Source organism: Diabrotica virgifera, chromosome 10, assembly GCF_917563875.1.
Source record: "Diabrotica virgifera virgifera chromosome 10, PGI_DIABVI_V3a".
Classification (NCBI taxonomy): Eukaryota; Metazoa; Arthropoda; class Insecta; order Coleoptera; family Chrysomelidae; genus Diabrotica; species Diabrotica virgifera.
This window is the reverse complement of record NC_065452.1, coordinates 16179798-16204192: the sequence shown is the minus strand read 5'-3', so window position 1 is coordinate 16204192 and position 24395 is coordinate 16179798. Positions and strand designations below refer to the sequence as shown.

Here is a 24395-nt window from a genome sequence, read left to right as displayed (position 1 = left end):
AGGCATTGTATAGAATACCTAGGCATTCTATACATTGCCAAAAGTAAGCAGGCAAAGTGTGAAATTTTAAACATTTCATACTTTGCCTAGGCATTCTATAGAATGCCTGCTGGAGTTCAGGCAGAGTTAAAAATCTGTCTGTTCCATTGTTTTCGAGTTACAACGGGCTTGCCTCACCTACTCCCCCCGCCCATCCCCGCTATAACGCTGCTCTCAGTTCTGTTCCGTCACGCCACAGTATTGTGCTAGGCCTACGCTTCAGTTCTGTTCTGTCGTGCCACTGTATTGTTGCTTGAAAATGTCACAAGTGAACAGTAGTATCAGTAGTTCTAATGATCGTTTATCGCTAATGAAACTTCGTTTTAGTGCCGAACTTGTAAAAATTCGGAATGCAAGTGCTAAAAATAGTGTTTTTTTGACTGAAGACGACTATAAGAAGCTGGTGTTGGAGGTCGAAGATGCCAAGGCCAAGCCCAGAAAGGAACCTCGTCACTACTGGCTACTCAACAGGTATGATGTAATGATCGTAGAAAATGTGCAAAAACTAATACACCCATTAAAACAAGGAGACAGTGTTGTAAAATTTTATGTCCACGATTCAGATTTATTTACTGTTCTCCATGAAGCTCATGTAGCTATTGGTCATGGTGGAAGAGATCGAATGTTAAAAGAGCTAGATATTAAGTACAAAAATGTTACACGTCATGATGTTGAGCTATATATTAGTTTGTGTGAGCCATGTCAGAAGAAATAAAAGGGTTCGAAAAGAGGAGTGGTAGTAAAGCCCCTGATTTCATCAGAATTTAATTCTCGTTGTCAAGTAGATTTGATTGATTTCCAGTCACAGCCCGACAGGGAGTTTAAGTTCATAATGGTCTATCAGGATCATTTGACAAAATTTGTGATTCTTAAGCCTCTCAAAACTAAAACCGCTGAGTAAGTAGCATATCACCTAGTTGATATTTTTACTCTTATTGGAGCACCAAGTATATTGCAGTCAGACAATGGAAGGGAGTTTGCAAACAAAATAGTTTACAATTTAAAAGATTATTGGCTTACGTTAAAAATCGTTCATGGCAAACCACGTCATTCTCAAAGTCAGGGTAGTGTAGAACGTGCAAACCAAGATATTGAAAACATGATTTCGACTTGGATGCAAGATGAAAAAACTGACCGTTGGAGTGAGGGATTGAGATTTGTGCAACTTATGAAAAATAGAGCTTTACATTCAGGGATCAAAAGAACGCCCTATGAGGCTCTCTTCGGCTGTAAAGTAAAGGTCGGTCTTACAACATCTTCTCTGCCTCGAGACATTTTGGTTTCCATTAACAGCGAAGAAGATTTGGAAAGAGTGGTTAATAACATGCACACAACAGAAACACAAACAATGTCAAGTCTAGAACCTCCACTCCAAACCGATCATAACACTTCAGAAGTTAATGAGGCAACCGTTGATGTCTCGGTCAGTTCTAGCCTTCTACAAATGTGTAGCGTTTGTTTGCAGCAAACTAATGAGAAACAAAACTGCACAAAATGTTTAGCGGACATACATATTTCATGTGGCCATTCAATTCAGGGGTGTGATGATACTGAAAAAACCGTGTTGTGTGTCCCTTGTTTTAATTCGGAAAATATTGATAAAGAGAGGAAGAGGTCAAAAGCTTGTCTTGAAAAACAAGCTAAGAAAATGAAAGCTAATTCCGATAAAAAGTTTCCCCCCGTCACCAAAAGGAGTCACTGTTCGTGTTCCAATTCCTGACGTTGACAAAGGAAAAGGTGACTTGAGAAATATTCTGGCAATGGTCATGGATACGACAGAAGATGGGTTTTACAAATTAGGGACCGCCAACGGAGTTTTGAAACAACTGTACGCAAGGTCACAGTTTACAGTTTGCAAAAAAGCCTAGTTCGAGTAGAAGACGTGCCTGACGTGAAGAAACAGGACTTCGTACCGTTGCAACAGCTCAGTCAACAGGAAGCGGCCAAGGATTTGTGAGATGCACTTGCAAAACTAAATGTCAAACCAAACAATGTGCTTGTGTTAAAAACAATCGAAAATGCAACTCGAAGTGCGATAGTTCTCTTTCCTGCTGTAACAAGTAATTTCTTAAATTAATATTTCACTTTTAAATTTTACTCTAGTAAAATATGAGGATTTTCAGATCCTATGTTTAATACATTTCATGTTTGTTATTTGCAATAAACAATTTTTAACAATGTTGTTCATTTTATACTTTGCCTGCAAAACTTTCGACATTCTATATAATGCCTAGGCATTATACACAATGCCTAGGCAAAGTTTGTACAATTGTTAAGAAATGAGTTTATTTCATACTTTGCCTGGATTCACTCGGCAATGTATACAATGCCTAGGTATTCCATACAATGCCTGAATTGTACACATTGCCGGTAACATATATATAAAACGTCAACAATTAACGTAAAAACGTGAAATTATGTATAGTTCATATAATTAGCTACAATCTGTAAAAATTTCAAGTTTTTACATTGTAAAAAACAAGCATTTTTCATTAAAATCGTTTTTTTATTTAAATAATTAATAAACAAAAAAAATTATTGACTATTCGTGTATTGTTCCCGCGAATGCATATGTCTGCAAATTTTCATTCATTTGCATTGAAGAAAAGGCAGTCAAATTAACGTCTAAAGATTTGACCCAAACGATTGAACTAAAGAAAAGCGTTTAAAAAAAAACTTAAGGAAATATGAAAAAAATCTTAAATAATTTGGTGAACAGATTAAGTAAAAATGTACTTATATTGAAAACGGGCGATTAGTGTTTAGAGATACGGTAAAGCCGAAACTAAATAACACATCCAGAACTGTTTGTATAGAGCTCATTAGATACCCCCATTTCATTGGGATAACCTTTAAAAGAGACCGCATTGGAAAGTAAAATTGATTTTTCCGTAAAACGGTGTTGATTTGCATTTTATCAAACTTTCCAAAGAACTCCGTTATAACCAATAACGAATACGGGAAAGCTATAAAGGGAAGAATGTTTTTCTAAAACAATTTCAATAAGAGATAATATAAGTGTATATTCTGTACACTTTTCATATCGCTTCAAAAGTCTGTTATTTATGATTGCTATTCTGCAAATTTTTAGAACAAAACAAAAATATCACGTTCATTTTAGAGTGAATGTTTGAAGTGAAAACTTCTTTAGCGACGTTATGCACTTTTTGGATGGGGAAAAAGCATTGAATTCGATATCGTCATCGCTTCGCCGAAATAAATTCTGTCTGTATAATATTATGTGTAAGAGGCAATGGCGTGCGGTGACTTTTTTGAAAGGGGAAGCGATTCAATAAGGATATAAAAATATTTTCTTAAGGGTCGAGCAACTTTCCACCTGATAACACTCTGATGCGCAGGGGCTCTCTATCAGCAAAGTACTTAATTATGTGAGACGTCCTGCGTACAAGGACTCACACACTAAATCCGTGACGCGTGAATGCGTGAGGCACTCTATTCCCGCTATTTCTAGTGACTAGTGACCTATCATTGATCTGTATTGCTAGCTCGGGCCTTGAGTCCTCGTGCCGGGCTTGGTTTTCTAAAGAAGAATCCTATTTAAAAAAAAAGAATGTGTGTGTACTTTGTACGCACGTAAGAAGTTATACTTCTATTATATGATTATATGATTATAAACGAAATTAATATACTTTTTATTTATATTTTATTTAAATATTAAATTAATTTATACTTAATACTTCTCAAACATTTTTATTAAAACAGTGCCAAAAATTAAAATAATAAAAAAATAAAACACACACAAACACATTAAAAATGCCACAAATGATTTCTGAACATTAATTGTCGGAAAAATTTTTAACTAAATACGTATTTTCTGAAAATAAAATTATATAATAAATATACTTACAATCATAAAATGTATAAAAAAAAATAAAAAAATAAAAGTTTCTATTGGGATTCGAACCAACTTACCACGCGGCTGGTATTTGCGTTGTATTGGGATTCACCCGCATTAAAACTGCACCACAGAGGCAGCTTGTCATTATGTGCGAAGATCGTCTAACTAAACAGATTAACCTTTTGACATTTTTAACTTATGTAAATCAAATTATTTTGATTTTGAATTGAAATGATTTAGAATTGAAAAAATACAACAAAACATAGGGTAAGAAGACAATATATTAGGTGAATATTGATATAAATTTTGATGGTAATCAAATTATGTAAAAAAAAGTATTACATACTACTTATGTATTTTGGTAGGTTCAAGGTAGGTATCGGAGCCCGTATAACGACTAATACATTTCGCAATCACTTGCGTCGTGCAAAGTGGCTATGTTCAAATATCATAACAAAATTTGATCAACTATTTATAAAACACTTACCAGTGAAAGATTCTTTAGCTTTGAATAAGCGAGATCTGCGGCACTCATACTAGGCACAGTTTGATGAGCTTTCACATTGGCATGCAACAATCATCTCTTCTATGTAAATAAGTCCAAAAATATAATATGAAAACTATTTAAAAAGGCAGTATAACCATTAACTAACTTTTTGTTTGTTGTTTCTCTTCCTACAAATTTTAAAACGCAACAAGCATACATTATAACCAAACACAGTCCCACAGCTGTGCCACAGCTGCCATATTGGATAATTTTTGTCATGTCATTTGAACATCCAATCAGAACAAAGTTATAATGCGCATGCGCCCGGTCGCTAGGTTTTCCCATATAAAATTTCACCGTCATTACGCCCGTAAAGAAGTATAACTTCAAAAATTATACTCCGAGGCATTTTCCTCAACACACAACTTTCACTAAAATGACACTTATTTATACTCGAGGTCTATTCTCCTATCAACTTCTGATAATTGTTGAATGCAGTCTTTTTCAATGGATAATAGGGCTAACTTTCAAAGTGTGTCTTCGCTTGTTGAATTTCTTTTAAACTCTTAATTTGAAACTCTTAATGCATCTTAATACTGCAAAACTTCGTTCAACTGATACACTTGTGGCTGGGATAGTTGGTAGTACTAATTCACACAACTTGACCACTTCACACAGTGAATTGTTTAAACCAGTAGTTATAAAGAAATCCCAGATTTCTGGGCATTTCTTTATCATTAATGTCAGTTGTTTCATAAATGACACTTAACTGAGAATGCAAAGCTGGGATATCAAAAAATTTTCATTATTTAATCGTAATGAAATAAATTCCTCTGTGGGAAATTTTGATGAATTATAATTAGAAATATTAAGATTATATATATAATTCTACAAATTTTAAATCGTTAAAATTTTGAAAGCGAGAATTCATTTGTTGTAGAATATTATCAAAAGGTCTCTTTGTTTCCTATGTTTTCTCTGTCTCTCTGTCTCCGAAATTATCAATCTTCATTATTTTTCTTTCATATTCAAACCCCATGTTCAGTTTTATCCCAAATATTTTTAAACTGCTCTCGTTTTTTTAATTATCGTATTAATAGTCATCAATTTGTCTTATACAAAATGCAATACCATTTGATTTCTGTAAAATGTCAAATAAAAGATCAGTAAAAGGAAAAATCTCTGCAAAAAATTTAAATCGAAATATTCTTGAAGCGAATGTATGTAATACTTAAGCACCCCTTAGCAGCTGTAACAGTCGGAGCATCTCACTTTCGCGAAGGCGATAGGATAAGCGCTTCCATGGTACCAATATTCGCGCGACTAGTGGGTGCGGTCATTGAACCCTGACCACTTTTTAAACGGGACAACTGTATGACAAGCGGCGATTTTAAGATGCGCTTCTGTCAGGAGTGGACCAAATAGTTGAATTGTGTGCATATTGAGTTCGTTCGTACGCGATTAATTTTTAATATTTTTCAATGCCTATTGCCTAGGTAATATGTAGATTACTTGGATTAGGGAAAATTTTTTATTATTAAATATTAATTAATAATATATTTACTTATATCGACGTATAAATAGGGAAGCGGCGCTTCCCCCGCTTCCATGGACCGCACGCCTCTGGTAAGAGGATTATAACATACAGCGAAGTTCGGGCACTTAAAGAAAAATCCGAAAATATGCTCAGAACAACTGAAATGGATGTAAAGCATACTATAGTTGACGATATAAAAACAAAGCAACTATGATGGTTTGGCCACGTATAACGTATAGAAGACGAAGGATTACCCAAGCCAGTGGTGAGCACCAAAAGGACGGAGGAAAAGAGGAAGACCTAGGAAAAACTGGACAGAGGGAATTCATAGGGAAATTAGAGAAAGAGGCTTGAACGAAGACATGTGTTACGGTAGCGAACAAAGGCGATTGGAAATCAGAAAACGTTGTAGAACGTTATGAACCGATTATTTATATATATATTACAGTTTGCGCGGGAGCTATATGTGCTTCCTGTGGTTTTCCATGTTTGACTCCGCGTTGAATAATTTTGGTTTTTAGAAAAACCATTATTTTGACGACGTTTCATTTGCCATTGTCAGGTCAGGATGTTCCGCTTCTCGCTGCTGCTTGAAGTAAAGCACTCAATGCACCCATGTAAACGCCTTTGAATATTGCATTGTCATCGAGTTCTTAGATGAAAATAATAAAATACTAATTCACGAAAAGGATGTCAAAAAGAGATGGAGAAAGTATTTTGACAGTTTATTAAATGAAGAATTTGACAGACAGCCTGTGGAGTTAACGGAGACACTAACAGCAATGGTTACCAGAATAACAAACGAGGAAGTGACTCAAGCGCTTCAAAAAATAAAGAAAGGAAAAGCAGTCGGACCAGATGATATGCCTGGGGAAGTATGGAGAGCATTAGGAGAGATAGGAATAAGTTAATTAAGATTTAATAGAATTATTGAAGTTGGACAAATGCCAGACGAATGGAGAAGCAGTATATTGGTACCTGTCTACAAAAACAAGGGAGACATACAACAATGTACAAACTACAGGGCTATAAAACTACTTAGCCACACCATGAAAATATGGGAGAGAGTAATTGATAGACGGATACGTGAAGAAACCAAAATATCCGATAATCAATTTGGCGTTATGCAGGGCAGATCAACAACAGATGCAATTTTTATTGTAAGGCAACTGATGGAAAAATACAGGAATAAAGAGACCAACGCTCATATGGTATTCATTGATCTTGAGAAAGCATATGATAGAGTTTCTCGAGAGATTCTGTGGTGGGCATTCAATAAGAAATGAGTCCCTGGCGAATATGTAAAGATTGTAAGAGATATGTATGAGAGAGTAACGACTAGTGTTAGGACAGGTGTGGGAGAGACTGATACATTTTAGGTGAAAGTAGGATTGCACCAAGGCTCGGTGCTTAGTCCTTGTTTATTCTTATTAGTTTTGGACCAGATAACAGCGAAACTACAGGGTAGCATTCCATGGTGCCTAATGTATGCTGATGATGTAGTGTTAATAGGAAATAGTGAAAGAGACTTGGAACAAAATTTGGAATAGTGAAGACAAGCTCTGGAGGAAGAAGGTATAAAACTTAGTATGACAAAAACAGAGTATTTGGAAAGTTCATTTAAAGATGGAGTTACTACAAATAAAATGGTATCTGTTTATGGTGAAATGATTGTGAAAAGCAATAGTTTTAAGTACCTAGTTTTAAGTATTACAGAGTAATGGAGAAATAGATGGAGATCCATGCAGTAGAATTAGGGCTGCATGGATGAAGTGGAAAGAAGCGAATGGTGTGTTGTGTGACAGAAAAATTCCAATGAAGCTGAAGGGAAAATTCTATAAAACAGCCATAAGACCGGCTATGATGTACGAACTGAATGTTGGGCAGTGAAAAAGAAAGAGGAACAACGAATACATGTGGCGGAAATGAGAATGCTTAGATGGATGAGTGGAGTGACAAAGAAGGATAAAATTAGAAATGAGTATATTAGGGGAAGTCTAGGTGTGGCACCAATTGACGCCAAAATGAGAGAGCATAGATTAAGATGGTTTGGTCATTGTCAGCGTCGAGACGTTAATCACCCAATACGAAGAATAGCTGAAGTGCAGATTCCTGGAAGGAGTAGGGGAGGAAGACCAAAGAAGACCTGGGGGGAGACGATAAGGCAGGACATGTTGGTAAAGGAGATTAATATTGATATGACCCAAGATAGAATTGTGTGGAGAAATGCAATTAGGGAAGCCGACCCCGCATAGGGATAAGGCAAAGATAATGATGATGATCGAGTTCTGAGCTATTCTGAAAATTTCACATGTCTAGTTAGTCGGGAAGATTTCGGACACGGTGACAAAGAGACAGACAAATAACAAGTGAAGTGTAAAAAACGTTTTACAAATCAAAATAGTCGATTATGGATATCTACGTTTATTACTAATTGTTTGTTTCACGATTAGTTTACCGTGAATATACGATGCTATTAAATATTACTTTAGCAAATTAAAGAATATTCGACGACACTTTTTGATAGAACTCTTTATTGATTGCTATACGTCTTTACAGATCAAAGTTTTGTTCGCTACTACCTTCTAAAATTACAAAAAGCTCTCGCCCAGAAATCCCGTGTGGTGGGGAAAGCAAAACTGTCTTTATCTCTTCTACAACATTTCACTTTGGAAAAAACGTAATTAACAAATCGTCATCACTGTCCTTCTAAGAAGCAGCAACATAGCTTGCCTCGCACAAACTTTCCAAATACCTAACTTGATAAAGAGAATCAGGAATACAATTGACAAATATTACCCAGAACTATGGGTAAGAATGAATTTATTTTAATCTATTAAGATATTTCTGGAAAATAATTTACCCAAGCTTTAGGAATGTTCTGATATGCATCTACATGTAAAATAAAATCGAAACAAACATTAACTAAACCATAAGGAGACGGATAACAACTAATATTTGTATGTTGACAATATTTTATTTTGCTGGAAAATGGGTATGTCAACTAGGTTCAACTTTTCAGTTGGGGGTGAAATGTCTAAGCGATATTTTATCGGCAGGACGGTTCAAAACGCTTACGTGAACTATATAACATGAATTAGTAAAAAGTATAGAAAGTTCGAACAGGATAGAGTAATAAAACGAAATAAATTTCATTTCGTGACATGTTAAACTTTTATGGAAAAGTGTACGACACCAGTACATACATTTGTAGTTCAATTCCAATTAGCAATTCCCTTTGGGTCTATTAAAAAATTGTCGCATAAAACTCTCTTGGGGAGTATTTATTTCGTAGCATTACTGAATTTACTGGAAATAGTCCAGGGGAATAAGGATTTTCTCTGGACTCTGACATATCAAGGTAAATAGCTGACAACTTTTTTAGTTATTGTAGACCTATAGGAAGAAACCCTGCCTAGAGTTCGGAGCCGTTTTTTAATTATTAACAATTTAGTGCAAAAAACGCGATTTTTTCTATTTTTTGCACCCCATTAAAAAAAGCTAAATACACAGTTAACATATAATTACAAAATTTGATTTTTTTAGAACATTGAAAAAGCTTCGAAATGTCGGTTTTTGAAAGTTAAAAAGTCAATTTATTGCTTCGCAAATTGCGAAATAAGTGAAAATCGATATTTGCTAATAACTTTTACTAAAACTAACTTAGAACTTTAGTGTTTCACCCGTTGGGTATTGGACTAGTTAACAAAACCTCAAAATTTGAGACCGATCCATTAATTAGTTTAAAAGTTATTCTATTTGTTTATCCCAGAGAACTTTTTTTGCAATAACATAAGACAGAAAATAACAAAGATAGGGTAATACTACGGGTGCCAATAGTCTAGTCGCAATATAGGGGGTTTCGTGGGCACTTTTAGGTCGCCACGATTTGATGGTGGTATTATAGGTTTTTTTGGTCGCTGAATCCAATGGAACTGGTTTGGAAGCCCAAATGTGGTGCGTTTAATTGTTATTAACAAATTATGGTAAAATTAGGTATTTTTCAGGAATTATTAGAAGCCCTGTAAATAAATTGATAGTATTAAGGTCTTCTCTGGTGTATTTTTGGTCGCTGAATCGAATGCGACTAGTCGCGATTACTCAAAATATGTTCTTATTTTGTTAATAACAAAATAATTGTTTATTTGCCGAAAAGCTCGAAATGCGCCATCTACAACAACTTTGTAGTCTTTTTCATAGTATTTTTATACGCTAAATCGATTGCCACTAGTCGTGATAGCTTAAACCACGTTCCGACTTTTTGATTAATAAATTATTGCAACAATAACGGTTTATAGTACGTTTACTCACGGTTTTTGCTCTAAATTTAAAAAAACTACTTGGAATGACATGAAATTTAGCACGCACGTAGTTAACATGTCAAACAAAACAAGTGATATTGTGCCGATGTGTTCTTTTACCCTGGGGTGACTTTCCCCCCTTTTTCGAGGGTGAAAAAAGAAACCTTTTAAATAAGTCCGGAAGTGAATAAACTGATTAATTCTAAGCAACTTTTGTTCTATACAGTTTTTTCACTAAGTCAATACTTTTCTAGTTATTTGTGAGTGAATATGTTCATTTTCAACAAAAAAACCAAATAACTCGAAAAGTATCGACTTAGTGAAAAAACTGCATAGAACAAAAGTTGCTTAGAATTAATCAGTTTATCCAATTCCGGACATAAATTTTGCAATCCAGTTTTCGCAGAAAAAATTAATTTTTTCAAAATGTTGCAGCACTGAAAATAAAGCAGACAAGTTGATTTTTTTGCATATAAAAGAATACTGTACCTTTCATTTGCAATTTGCAAAATTAAAATCGGTTAACTGACATTGCGCCAGGAATTTTTTTAAATAAACATTAATTTTTGGTGCTACGCGCAGGACAGCGGATACGTTCGCTCTGATTGGGCATTCCAATGACCTTTGAACCTTTGATAATGATTGATAAATTTTAATAATTAGTACATTTCGAAATAAATAAATAAATTTGTTTATTGCAAAATAAAAACACATACTCTGTCCTTTGAAATAACACTTTTTTTAGCAAAAACTTTCTTTGTTCATATATTTTAACTTATAAAATAACAGTGTATTATTTTTAAACATATGCAATTGTTTAAACAAGTTTTCACAAACAATAATCAAATTAGTTTGATTTTTGTGGAATTAAAATATGGACATACAACAAAATATAGAGTAAGAAAATAATATATTAGATAAAGATTGGAAGAAATTTTGGTGGAAATCAACTTGTGTGAATCGAACATCGCTGTCCTGCGCGTAGCACCAAAATTAATGTTTATTTAAAAAAGTTCCTGACGCCGTGGTAGTTAACCGATTTTAATTTTGCAAATTGCAAATGAAAGGTACAGTATTCTTCTATTTGTAAAAAAAAATTAATTTGCTATCTGCTTTATTTTCAGTTCTGCAACATTTTGAACAAATCAATTTTTTTGCGAAAGCTGGATTGCAAAATTTATTTTGCAAAATCTATTGAACCTATCTTAACTAAATTTACAGTATTGTTTTATCATGTCATAAAGTTTTTTTGGGTGAAATATGAAGGTCCTAAGTGTAGCAGAAATGTTTGAAAAACGTAAAATGCGAATACTTGTTTTTGTATGTTTGTTTCGCAATTATTGCTATTTTGCAACAAGGGTAACAATTTTAAAAATTTTTAACCAATCTTATATTGTAGGAAATTTAATTGCGCAACTCTTATTTTAATGCAACTTTTCTCGGAAGTGAATACTTTTAAAGTTATAATAAAAAAACGAAGAAAAAAATCGAATCTCTCCTTAATTTTTTGACATTTTGATTATTTTGATTAACAATGTTCCGGACCTTTTTGAGTGGGAGGATAACTCAATTATGGGTTAATTCCAAGCAATTTCTGCAAAAAATTAGAGCCACCTCTCAACGTCCATCTCAAAACAGATCCGCCCTGGACTAAAAGTAAAATTATCCAAATGGATTAATGAACATCACAAAACGGTTTCGGTCATGTCTGACCATCCTCAGTGTGAAACGTCCAAACCTGTACACTGGACGTGACACGAAAATTTTGAAATTTGAAAGAAAACCATTTGAAAGTTCATTGGGAAAGCAGTGGTAAGACTATTTGTCCGACACATTTGAACAGTTTTATATTTATGAATAGCGGAGTGCAGCATTACGGAAACGAAAGAAAATAGGGATACGTAAAGGTTCGTATACATCCGTGTAGCTGCTCAAATGGATACGGCATGCGCTCCTCTACATTATAAACCGCCACCGGTTGAATCGAAGAGGGTGAGCGCTGAGCGGCGAGCACCAACGTGTATCCACTATGTGGAACTGCTACACCGAGCACGGAGCACCCACGTATGGATACGTACCTTAATAACAAAGCTTTTAGTATGGAATTTTCAAAAGCCTTTCGTGTCCTGCATGTTTACCATTGAAGTTTAATCGGCACGAACAAAATATTTTATCATATTATATTATATTTCTTACCTTTTTAAGATGGCCTGTAGCGGTGCCGATGAAGACCACAGTAAAATCGCCAGTGGATGTAGCAATTACAGCTGTCAATCGAGTGTTGAAAAGTAGAACTGGTACAGCAGCTACCGGTTGTTCGCCCCCCAGAGGTGTATTCACATCAAGACCGCAAAAATCTTCGCCGATTGTTTGAAGTTTCTGAAATAAAATAAAGCATTAGTAGGTAAATATTAACAAAGAAATTGGACCTAAAATGCAATGCACAGTTAAAAATCCGCTAAAAATAAACGGGTTTTAAGATTTTTTTGCTTAAGCAAATACATTAAGAACGATAAGAGCCAGAAGAAAAAGCAACTACAGAGTGGTGTTTACAAACTGACATATGGTGACTGCCCAAAAACTTACATCTGTCAAACTGGCAGAACTTTTGACAAACGGATAGCAGAACACAAAAAGGGCTTTCAACAATAGGACAACATATTCTACGTAAATTCGAAAATTGTTAGCCCTACGCGCAGATGAATGACAGCGGATACGTTATTGGCGAGGAACCGCAAAGTGGGCGATGCCTGGTGGCAAATTTCAAAAGCATCAACTCGAGGAAAACATTGACTTTGTCATTAGGGACCGTTAAAGTATTACGTAACGCGGGTTGGGGGGGGGGAATCAAAAATCTTTAAAAATTGCGTTACGCAAAAGTTAAATTCCCATAAGAGTGCGTTACGGGGGGGGGGGGTTAAAAATATTCAAAAATCGCGTTACGTAATACTTGAACGCTCCCTTAATTTGTGTACATATTTGCGGTCAGGTTATATTGTAATTAACAATGATTTCCACTTAAAAAAAACTATTGCTGTGTTCCTCCGTATTCATTCCTATTATACTATATGTAATGAAGTAAACTAACCAATGCCAAATTACACATTTTGTTAATTTAACGTTTGTATTCAACATAGTATTTTTCAATGTTTAAACGACTGTAAAATTAAATAAATAAATAAAATGTAGTATACAAGGTGTAACAAAAATACAGGTCATAAAGTTAATCACACATTCTGGGACCAAAAATAGTTCGATTGAACATAACTTACCTTAGTACAAATGTGCACATAAAAAAAGTTACAGCCCTTTGAATTTACAAAATGAAAATCGATTTTTTCCAATATATCGAAAACTATTAGAGATTTTTTATTAAAAATGGACATGTGGCATTCTTATGGCAATAGCATCTTAAGAAAAAATTATAGTTAAATTTGGAAACCCCATAAAAATTTTATGGGGGTTTTGTTCCTTTAAACCCCCCCAAACTTTTGTGTGCGTTCAAATTAAAATATTATTGTAGTACCATTAGTTAAACACAATGTTTTTGAGAGTTTTTTGCCTTTTAGTACTTTTTCGAAGTCAGTTTTATCGAGATATTTTGAATGTTTGTCAAATCTACCACATATTTGTAATATGGTTAAGTACGATTATCATCATCATCATCCAGCCTCAAATGTCCACTGCTGAACATAGGCCTCCTCCCCTCGTTTCCAACCCCATCTATCCTGCGCCGCTCTCATCCAGTTTTTATTTACCTTTCTTAAGTCGTCAGTCCATCTTGTAGGCGGTCGACCGACGCTTCTCTTGTCTTCTCTTGGCCTCCATTCCAATAACCTCTTCGTCCATCGCCCATCTGTCATTCTGGCTATGTGTCCTGACCATCTCCACTTCAACCTGGCTATCCTCTCGATGGCGTCAGTCACCTTTGTTCTTCTCCTGATTTCTTCGTTTCTGATTTTGTCTCGCAGAGTTATTCCTAACATTGACCGCTCCATTCTTCTCTGCGTGACTCTTAGTTTGGTAGCCGAGGCTTTTGTTAAGGTGAGCGTTTCTGATCCGTACGTCAAGACTGGGAGGACACACTGATCAAATACCTTTCTCTTTAGGCATGTGGGCATGACACTTTTAAAAGTTTCCCTTAGTTTTCCAAATGCTGCCCACCCAAGACCTATTCTTCTCTTCAGTTCATGAGTCTGGTTATCCCTGTCAATCGTAATTTCATGTCCCAGGTATTTACATCTATCTACGAGTTCTATTTCCTTCCCAACAATACTGATGTTCTGGTTGGGTACCAAATTTGTCATTATTTTTGTTTTCGAGATGTTTATATTTAAACCTACATTTTCTGTAGCCACAACGAGTTCTTGTACCATCTCTCTTGCCATACCTAGATCCTCAGCTACTATGACTATATTATCGGCGAAGCGTAAGTTGTTTAGGTATTCTCCATCTATTTTTATTCCCTTTGTCATCCAATCCAAACTCTTAAAAGCATGTTCTAAGACCGTATTAAAAAGTTTAGGTGACATTGGGTCTCCTTGTCTAACCCCCCCGTTCTATTTTTATGCGATTACTGTTAGTATGTAATTTGACAGTGGTTGTTGCCTGTAAGTATATTTTGTGTAATAATTTTGTATACCTATAATCTAGCATGCATTCTTTAAGCGCCTGTAATATTTTGCTAAGCTCAACTGTGTCAAAGGCTTTATGAAAATCGATAAAAACTAGAACTAGAGGTTTATTGTATTCCACTATTTTCTCTATTAGGGTTTTTATACTTTGTAGATGGTCATTTGTTCCGTAACTTTTTCGGAATCCTGCCTGTTCTCTTGGTTGATAAGTCTCTAACTTTCTAAGCGAATAAGAGAATGGAAGGAAAGTTACAGAAAGTTAGTACGATTATGCAGACTTGGTAATACATAATATGAAAATTTATTTATGATTTACATTTTTAGGTATATTTTGAACCATATTAAAAAATAAGCAACTTCTCGATAAAAGGTGCCTTCTCGAAAAAATACAAAGAGCCAAAAAAGTTTTAAATACACTGTGTTTAACTAATGGTACCGCAGTAATATTTTAATTGGAACGTACACAAACATTTGAGGGGTTTAAAAGAACAAAACCACCAAAACAATTTTTATGTAAACATATTAAAAAATAAGCCTCAACTCGATAAAAACTCCCTTATGGAAAAAATACTAAGAGGCAAAAAAGTTTTAAGAATATTGAATTTAACTAATGGTACCACAATAATAATTTTGAGACGTACACAAAAGTTTTTGGAGGGTTTGGGGGGTTTAAAGGAACAAAACCCCCATAAAATTTTATGGGGTGCACAAATTTCACTATAAAGATGTTCCTGCCATAAGAATGCCACATGTCCATTTTCAATCAAAAATCTCCAATAGTTTTCGACATATTCGAAAAAATCGATTTTCATTTTGTAACTTCAAAGGGCTGTAACTTTTTTTATGTGCATATTTGTACTAAGGTAAGTTAGGTTCATTCGACCTATTTTTGGTCCCAGAATATGCGATTTAATTTATGACCTGTATTTTTGTTACACCCTGTATATTCTGTGCACAGCATGTACGTTGTTATGAAAAATATTCCGACCACCTCATAATTTCCAAAATACAATTATTATAAAATAAATTCACCTACTTAGTTTACACCTTTTATTTAATTAAAAATTGTTATCTGTTAGTGTAAAATAAATTGTAGTTTACCCATTAACTAAATTAAAAACAAAATTAGAAATTGTAAGATAATATGTTAATAATTTCTAAAACGCTGTTTAATTATCGGGGGCCAGCTGGACTGTGTAAATCGAGCAGGATAAAAAGTAATGGTTTTTAATTTATTAAAAATTTTCTTTATAAAGAAATTGAACAAATATATCGATAGCTTAATAAGAAAGCATTATAAGAGTTCCTTACATTAAATTATGATTATAGCAGATACAAATATTTGAATTATTGATAGTTTCTAGTTAATGAAAAAAAGGTAAAAACAAATTAGTAGTTAGCATCAAATTTTAATGAATGCATACAAATGAAACATAATTTGCGTCTTATTTAACCCATAAGATGTCTTAGTGTAAAACTTAGTGGTTACTTTGGCAAAAAAACCCGTGTAAATGATTTATATTCAACGTATAACGACTTCGAAATCAACTGACAAATTGATTGTTTTCCTTCAGTTATCGTCGTCCATCTTTGAGCTTTTGAGCTCCCTCTGTCGGAATTTAATTTTGCGAATACGTTTGCTCTGATTGGGCATTCCAATGACCTGTCAAAAATTATTCAATATGGCGGCTATCAGCAAACAAATGTGGTGTTGGTGTTTTTGTTTTTATTGTTGTGAAAAGAGAGACAAAAGTATGTTTATAGTTGTAGTGACTTTTTAAATAGTATTTAAAAGCAACAGGTACTTAAATGTAAATGTTTTAGTATTGTCATAAAAATTATATACATATTTGCAAAATGTAAAATATAGTAGTGCTTCGATTTACACAATTTGATTTCCAACAAAATTTCTACCAATCTTTATTTAAGTAATCTATTGTTTTCTTACTCTACATTTTGTTTAATATTTTAATTCCACAAAAATCAAACTAATTTGATAATTCAGACTATAAGTAAATATGACCCACTGTCAAAAAGTTTTAAAACATGCAGTTGGCATGTCTAATTGGGTGCATTTTAACGTGTTTGATTCACAACCTACATAATATACACGGGTTCGATCCCCAATGCAAATTTTTATTTTTTAATTTTTTTATGCATTTTATATAAGTACCTATATATTATATAAATTTTTGCCAACAATTGTTCCGGAATCATTTCTTTGTGGCATTTTTCAATGTTTTTTTGTGTGTTTTATTGGCATGATTTTAACAACCAACTTACCAGTCAATTTGTTTTGATTTCTCTCATTACAAAACATAGGGTTAGTATGTATTTTTAAAACTATTGTATTTTGTATTTAAATGTTAGTACATGAAATGTTAGAATCTTAGAAGATTTTTTATAGTTTTTTAACCCCTTAGTGCACAATTTTTTTGAAAAAGACCGGCCAAATATTTATCCGAATACTGAAATAATCGTCACGAAACTGTCACTGTGATCATTTTTTTGTTGGAATGTATTTTGTTTACTGCGCAGGAGAGTGATATAATATATTAAAAATGGGTGAATCAGAATATGAAAACGCGAATTTGTCAGAAAGCGGCTCACAAGGAATACATAAGTCGTAAGTGATAAGTAGAAAAATGATTATATTATTTTATACTTAATAAGTAAGTGCTATAGCTTATAATCCCATGCAAATGATAAATATCACTAAAACGATTGATTTTTTTTGGTTTCACATTATTATTTTCTTTTCAATATTTTCAATATTAGTACCTGTCTACAAAAACAACGGAGACATACAACAATGCACAAACTACAGGGCTATAAAACTACTTAGCCACACCATGAAAATATGGGAGAGAGTAACTGATAGACGGATACGTGAAGAAGCCGAAATATCCGAATAATCAATTTGGCTTTATACAGGGCAGATCAACAACAGATACAATTTTCATTGTAAGGCAACTGATGGAAAAATACAGAAATAAAGAGACCAACGCTCATATTATGGTATTCATTGATCTTGAGAAAGCATATGATAGAGTTCCTCGAGAGATTCTGTGGTGGGCACTCAATAAGAAAGGAGTCCCTGGCGAATATGTAAAGATTGTGAGAGATATGTATGAGCGAGTAACGACTAGTGTTAGAACAGGTGTGGGAGAGACTGATAAATTTCAAGTGAAAGTAGGATTGCACCAAGGTGCTTAGTGCTTATTTATTCTCATTAGTTTTGGACCAGATAACAGCGAAACTACAGGGTAGTATTCCATGGTGCCTAATATATGCTGATGATGTAGTGTTAATAGGAAATAGTGAAAGAGACTTAGAACAAAAACTGGAACAGTGGAGACAAGCTCTGGAGGAAAAAGGTTTAAAACTTAGTAGGACAAAAACAGAGTATTTGGAATGTTCATTTAAAGATGGAGTTACTACAAATAAAATGGTATCTTTGGATGATGTAATGATTGTGAAAAGCAATAGTTTTAAGTACCTAGGATCGGTATTACAGAGTAATGGAGAAATAGATGGAGATGCATGCAGTAGAATTAGGGCTGGATGGATGAAGTGGAAAGAAGCGAGTGGTGTGTTGTGTGACAGAAAAGTTTCAATGAAGCTGAAGGGAAAATTCTATAAAACAGCCATAAAACCGGCTATGATGCACGGAACTGAATGTTGGGCAGTGAAAAAGAAAGAGGAACAACGAATGCATGTGGCGGAAATGAGAATGCTTAGATGGATGAGTGGAGTGACAAAGAAGGATAAAATTAGAAATGAGTATATTAGGGGAAGTCTAGGTGTGGCACCAATTGATGCCAAAATGAGAGAGCATAGGTTAAGATGGTTTGGTCATGTTCAACGTCGAGACGTTAATCACCCAATACGAAGAATAGCTGAAGTGCAGATTCCTAGAAGGAGTAGGAGAGGAAGACCAAAGAAGACCTGAGGGAGACGATTAGGCAGGACATGTTGGTAAAGGGGATTAACATTGATATGACCCAAGATAGAAATGTGTGGAGAAATGCAATTAGGGAAGCCGACCCCGCATAGGGATAAGGCAAAGAGAATGATGATGATGATGATGATTATTATTTTCAATTCTCGATTGCATTCGAGTGTGAAAAATTATAGTAACATAAAGTACAACGCCGCTCGAATTATCTCGAGTGTGCACAGTTTGGCCAGTATAGCGTACTCGAGTTAACTCGAGTGTGCACGTTAAGGGGTTAATTAAAAAAAATACTTCTTTAGGCGTCATTGAAAAATTTGTTGTGAGTGAATTTTTATAAAAACGATAGTATGAAGTAAGCGCCCAGGACAAAATGAAGTTAGTTGCTAAATCTTTCCACTTGGATGGGTGACCGACTGCTTGAGAAAACCTCATGCTGTAGCCTTACCTTTTTTAATGTTTGGTATTATTTTAAGCATTAAAATCGGTTTAATATTTAAATAAAAATACATACAATTAAACTGTTTAAAATATATTTATTTCGTTGAAATATTAGAAGTATAACTTCTTAAGGTACGTATCCATACGTGGGTCTCCGTGCTTGGTGTAGCTGCTCAAATGGATAAGACATGCGCTCCTCTACATATAAACCGCAAACCGGTTGAATCGAAGAGAGTGAGCGCGGAACGGCGAGCACCAACGTATCCACACTATGTGGAGCTGCTACACCGAGCACGGAGCACCCACGTATGGATACGTACCTTTACAATACGTGCGTACAAAGTACACACTCTTTTTTTTTAACAAGGACAGAAATAATTTTATTCTATAAGTGAGTTCCACCTGTATAATTCCTTATGACACACTGGAGACTGATCTGATACGTTACTTTCCGAGTATGTTGTACATTTAGTGAAAATTCAGTTAACAGTAATTCTCAGTGTTTTATTTCTAAAAGCATAATACGTTCTGTGCGTCTTTATTAAATATTCTCTGGCATAACTATAGATATTTATTTATTTATCATAATAGATAATACACAAAACAAAAACATTGCACTCCACACCTGTACAAATTACATAAGAATTGTCAAGGCAAGGAGCGCTGTATAATTATCATAAAGTATTACAAAAATTAAAAACATGAGACTAAACAAATAAAGAAATAAGCATTGTCAAATTAAATTAATCAGAAACATTCAATATATAAACAAAAAAAAGAGAAAATAAAATAAAAATAAAAACACTGGAAGTACAACAAACACTGCCAATTGGTTTCTAGGTCTTAGTTTTAATATAATGGACTAATAATCTCTTAAAGATAGTTGCATTATGGCTATTTTTAATGTGATAAGGTATATTGTTGAACTGTACAATTCCTTTATGAAACAAGCTTTTCATTGAACTGGACTTGTTGGTTGTTCTAACATAAAAATTTCTTGAATTTGCAGCTCTAGTGCTATGCTCATGAACATTTGCTATCGGGACCAACTGACTGTTCAAATACTCAGGCAATAAATGGTTTACCATCTTAAATAAGAATGTCATAGATTGGACATACATAAAATGTTCAACTTTTAACCAATCTAAAGTTTTCAGCATATCTTGAATTCGAGTATATCGATTGCATCTCAATATTACTCGCATAGCCTTATTTTGGAGAATTTGAAGCCTGTCATAATTAGAACAAGAACATCCTGTATAAATCAATGAACAACAATATAAAAAGTGAGGTAATATTAACGAATTATAAATTGTTAATTTAGTTTGAAATGTCAAAAATGGGGATACTCTTCGAAAAAAACCTATTTTTTCCCCTATCTTTCTGCAAATGTAATCAACATGTTTACTAAAAGTTAGTTCCCTATCCAATATGAATCCCAAATACTTTATTTCCTGAACCATTTCAATTTTTTCATTATTTAATTTAATGTGAACATCCAAACTTAAGAATTTCCCGAAAAGAGTATTATTACCAATAAACATGTATTTGGATTTTAACTCATTGACTTTCAATTTGTTTAACTTAAATATTTCAGTTAATAAATGCAATTCACGATTCATCGTGTCCACTACAGCAACAAAATCTTCCCCATAAAAATATATTAATGTGTCATCAGCAAAAAGATGCATTTTACATTTACTTAATACGTTTCCCAAATCATTAATGTATAATATGAAAAGTAGAGGTCCAAGTACACTGCCTTGCGGCACACCAATATCATTTAACTGAGGATTTGACATTTCACTATTTAATTTAGTCCTTTGGTACCTATTTGACAGATAATTTTCCAGCCAATTAAAAACTGTCCCGTTAAAACCATATTTCTTTAATTTCAAAAGAAGTATATGACGATCTATTGTTTCAAATGCTCTTTTGAGATTTATAAAAACTGCGCATATACCGACCCCTGTCGTATCTAAAATACTTTTCATATCTGAGACAACTAACTGTAATGCGGTCTCACATGAATGAGAATTTCTAAATCCAGACTGGTAATTATACAGGATATTATTTGAAGTAATAAATTTAATCAGCTGATTGTACACCACAATTTCTAAAACTTTTTCACAAAATGGGAGCATATATATTGTACGTAATTGATCAAGTTTATTAGTATTAGGAACTTTTGGAACAGGAACTATAGTTGATATTTTAAATTGCTTTGGCACCAGGCCCTTCTCTAAACTCATATTAATTAAATTTAATAAAGGATAACCTAACACATGAAATAGATTTTTGATAATATCAAGACCTACTTCATCCATACTATTTTTTTTATATTGAAATTTGATTATATCATATAGTTGGTTTAGTGATATGCTCTCAAAAGTTTCAAAATTTACATCAGATGAAACAACTGTCTGCAAATTTAAATTAATATCACTATTTTGGTCAAAACTTACAATAATATCTTTAATACTATCAACATAATATTGATTTAATATATTTGCCAAATTTACACTATATGTTACACCTTCATGTTCAAGACTTTGAAATTGTGATATAGTTTTATTAGTTCCTACTAACTGTTTGAGATGTTTCCACATTTGTTTAGAATTACCCCTATTCCTATCAATATTTGACTCATAAAATCTAATTTTAACTTGTTTTAAAATTCTAACACAGTTATTTCTTTCAATTTTATAGTTATTCCAATCTACGCAATCGTTTGTAAACAAAAATCTTTTATAAGCAAGATTTTTATTCTTAACTGCCAATTTACAAGTGTTGTCACACCATTTATTACCAAAGTTCTTAATTTCCACAGTTTTAACTGGTGACACTCTATTCAAAACATCTACGATATTACTGATGAAAGTATCAGTAACCTCATCGATGTTTACCGAAGAATATGCCCAATCTTTTTCAATCAACATGTTTACCATATTATCATATATTATTTTAGAACGAATTTGTTTTGTTTCAATGACTTCACTTTTAGTTACTTTATTATTGAGCACATGGACAATACAGTGATCAGATATTATGTAATTTTTTTCTACATGAGCAGTTAACGTATAGTCATTACTTATGACAAGATCAATCATAGATTTTGAATCTTTAAAAATTCTTGTATATTCATTTACAAGTTGCTGCATTCCATTATTAACTATAACAAGATTGTCCACATGTTTGTGGTATAAAATGACCGTGTGTTATATTGGCTATTTGCAGCTTGTGGTTTAGTACGCTAGCTGTCCGCAAATTACTGTCCGTGGACCATACGAATAGCCCATATAATATCCGGTATTTCAATAATCCTTCATTACCAGGCAATATATATTATATATTGCCTGGCAGCATCTTTATATATCTTTATGATGGCAGCTGTAAAGCTATACCAATAAAGTATTCTATTCTATTCTATTCTATTCTATTCTTTTTATTTGTAATATAAACCGCATTAAACAATAAAATGTAATTAGATGGCTACGTAAAGAAAAATATTGTGTAACAATAAAACACCGAAAAAGCTTTTGTTTTCAACTGCGTAAGAAAGCCCTGAAATTAGTCTTCCCACCACCAGAGAAAAAAACCCAGTACATTCTGCTCTATTACGTATACAGGTAAGATATCAACAAAAATAGCCAAACTTTTAAAAAAGAAAGGAATGACAACAGTTTTCAGAACAAACAACAACTTAAGCAAAACAAAGAACAATAAGAACCAAAAGAAAAAGCAATTACAGATAACTGTATACAGATTGACATGTGGGGACTTTCCAAAAACTTACATCGGTCAAACTGGCAGAACCTTTGACAAACGCATAGCAGAACACAAAAGGGCCTTCAATAACCTAGATCAAAATCGTTCTTTTAATGATCAGTATCAAATCCTTCTAGAGCTTCACGATACGATACAATAGCGATACTTTTTAAGTATTGAGTATTATATTGGTTATGTTATGCCAATGAAGTATGCTATCGATATCGGCAACACTTTTTTATAAAAATATCGTATTGATATTGATTTCGATACGGTATCGATACAATACTCGATAAAATATCGGCATAAAAACGATTAAATTAGTAAAAAAACGATTCTTTATTCATTTATCTTTATATACAGGGTGCGCCAAACCTCTGGTCTTCTTTGATTACAGCTAAACTATGAGATATACAAAAAAATGTTTATAACAAAACTAATGTGTATCAAAGAGGTCTATAATTTAAAATTATTTTCAATTATACAGGGTGAGTCAGAATGACGGTATGAACCAAAGTTGTATTAAACACCCTGTATATTAAATCATTTTTGAATATATTATTTAAAAATATGAAAAATTTGTATAAGGTCTTATGGGCCTAAAGTTAATAATTTTCGAAATATTTACATTTTTATTGAGAAAAATGGTAATATTTATAGGGTTGTGGATTATGTTTCCAAGGAAATAAAAATTTAGGTGATAGGTCAAAGTTTTTAAAATATAGTGTTATTTTTAAATAATTTAATATTTTTTACTTTTAGCCATAAAATATACAGTGTGATCACTATTTGCAAATACAAAATTTTCTCATTTTTTTAAATGGGACACCCTGTATATTAGTTTTGCGTTTTGTAGTAAATATTACAACCTTTCTTTTGGTATAAGGTTGTATGTACCTAGCATGTTTCGTTTTGTAGATATTTAAAAAAAAACTATAGATTTTACGTGTTTGCGGATTTTCTATTTAAAAATTTTTTTGCAAAAAAAGTAATTATAATCTGGTTTTAGAAACATACACTAAAATATAAAATATGAAAATAAAAACGTAATTAAAGATTAAAATAAATCGTATGCTAGTACAATTCAATTGAATTTAATAACTTTAAATTATTTTACAAAAAATATTTTACCATATTAATGAATACATAAATTAGTTACTAAATTAAATAAACAACCAAATTTTAAATCAATCGTAGTAATTCTTCTACCGCAGCAACTTTCCTATACCAAATTAATTGTTAGTTATATTGTATTTACGAGTAAGATCAGTTAATAACTTTTTAATTTACCTACATCTTGAGAACGTATAAAGTATGTTTTGAAACAAATGAACGTTATGGAAGTATATTAAGAAGTAAATAGTATCTATGTAC

General features: G+C 33.1%; 1 protein-coding gene across 4 annotated transcripts in view; it reads right to left on the bottom strand.

Moving 5' to 3' along the window:
* LOC114333243 (plexin-A4) overlaps positions 1-24395 on the bottom strand; it is a 933823-nt gene that overhangs the window by 273556 nt on the left and 635872 nt on the right. For all 4 annotated transcript variants that reach the window (XM_050663388.1, XM_050663391.1, XM_050663390.1 and 1 more), the window contains one exon: positions 12420-12602. In XM_050663388.1, coding sequence (XP_050519345.1) covers positions 12420-12602 — 183 coding nt within the window. The remainder of the gene's footprint in view (positions 1-12419; positions 12603-24395) is intronic.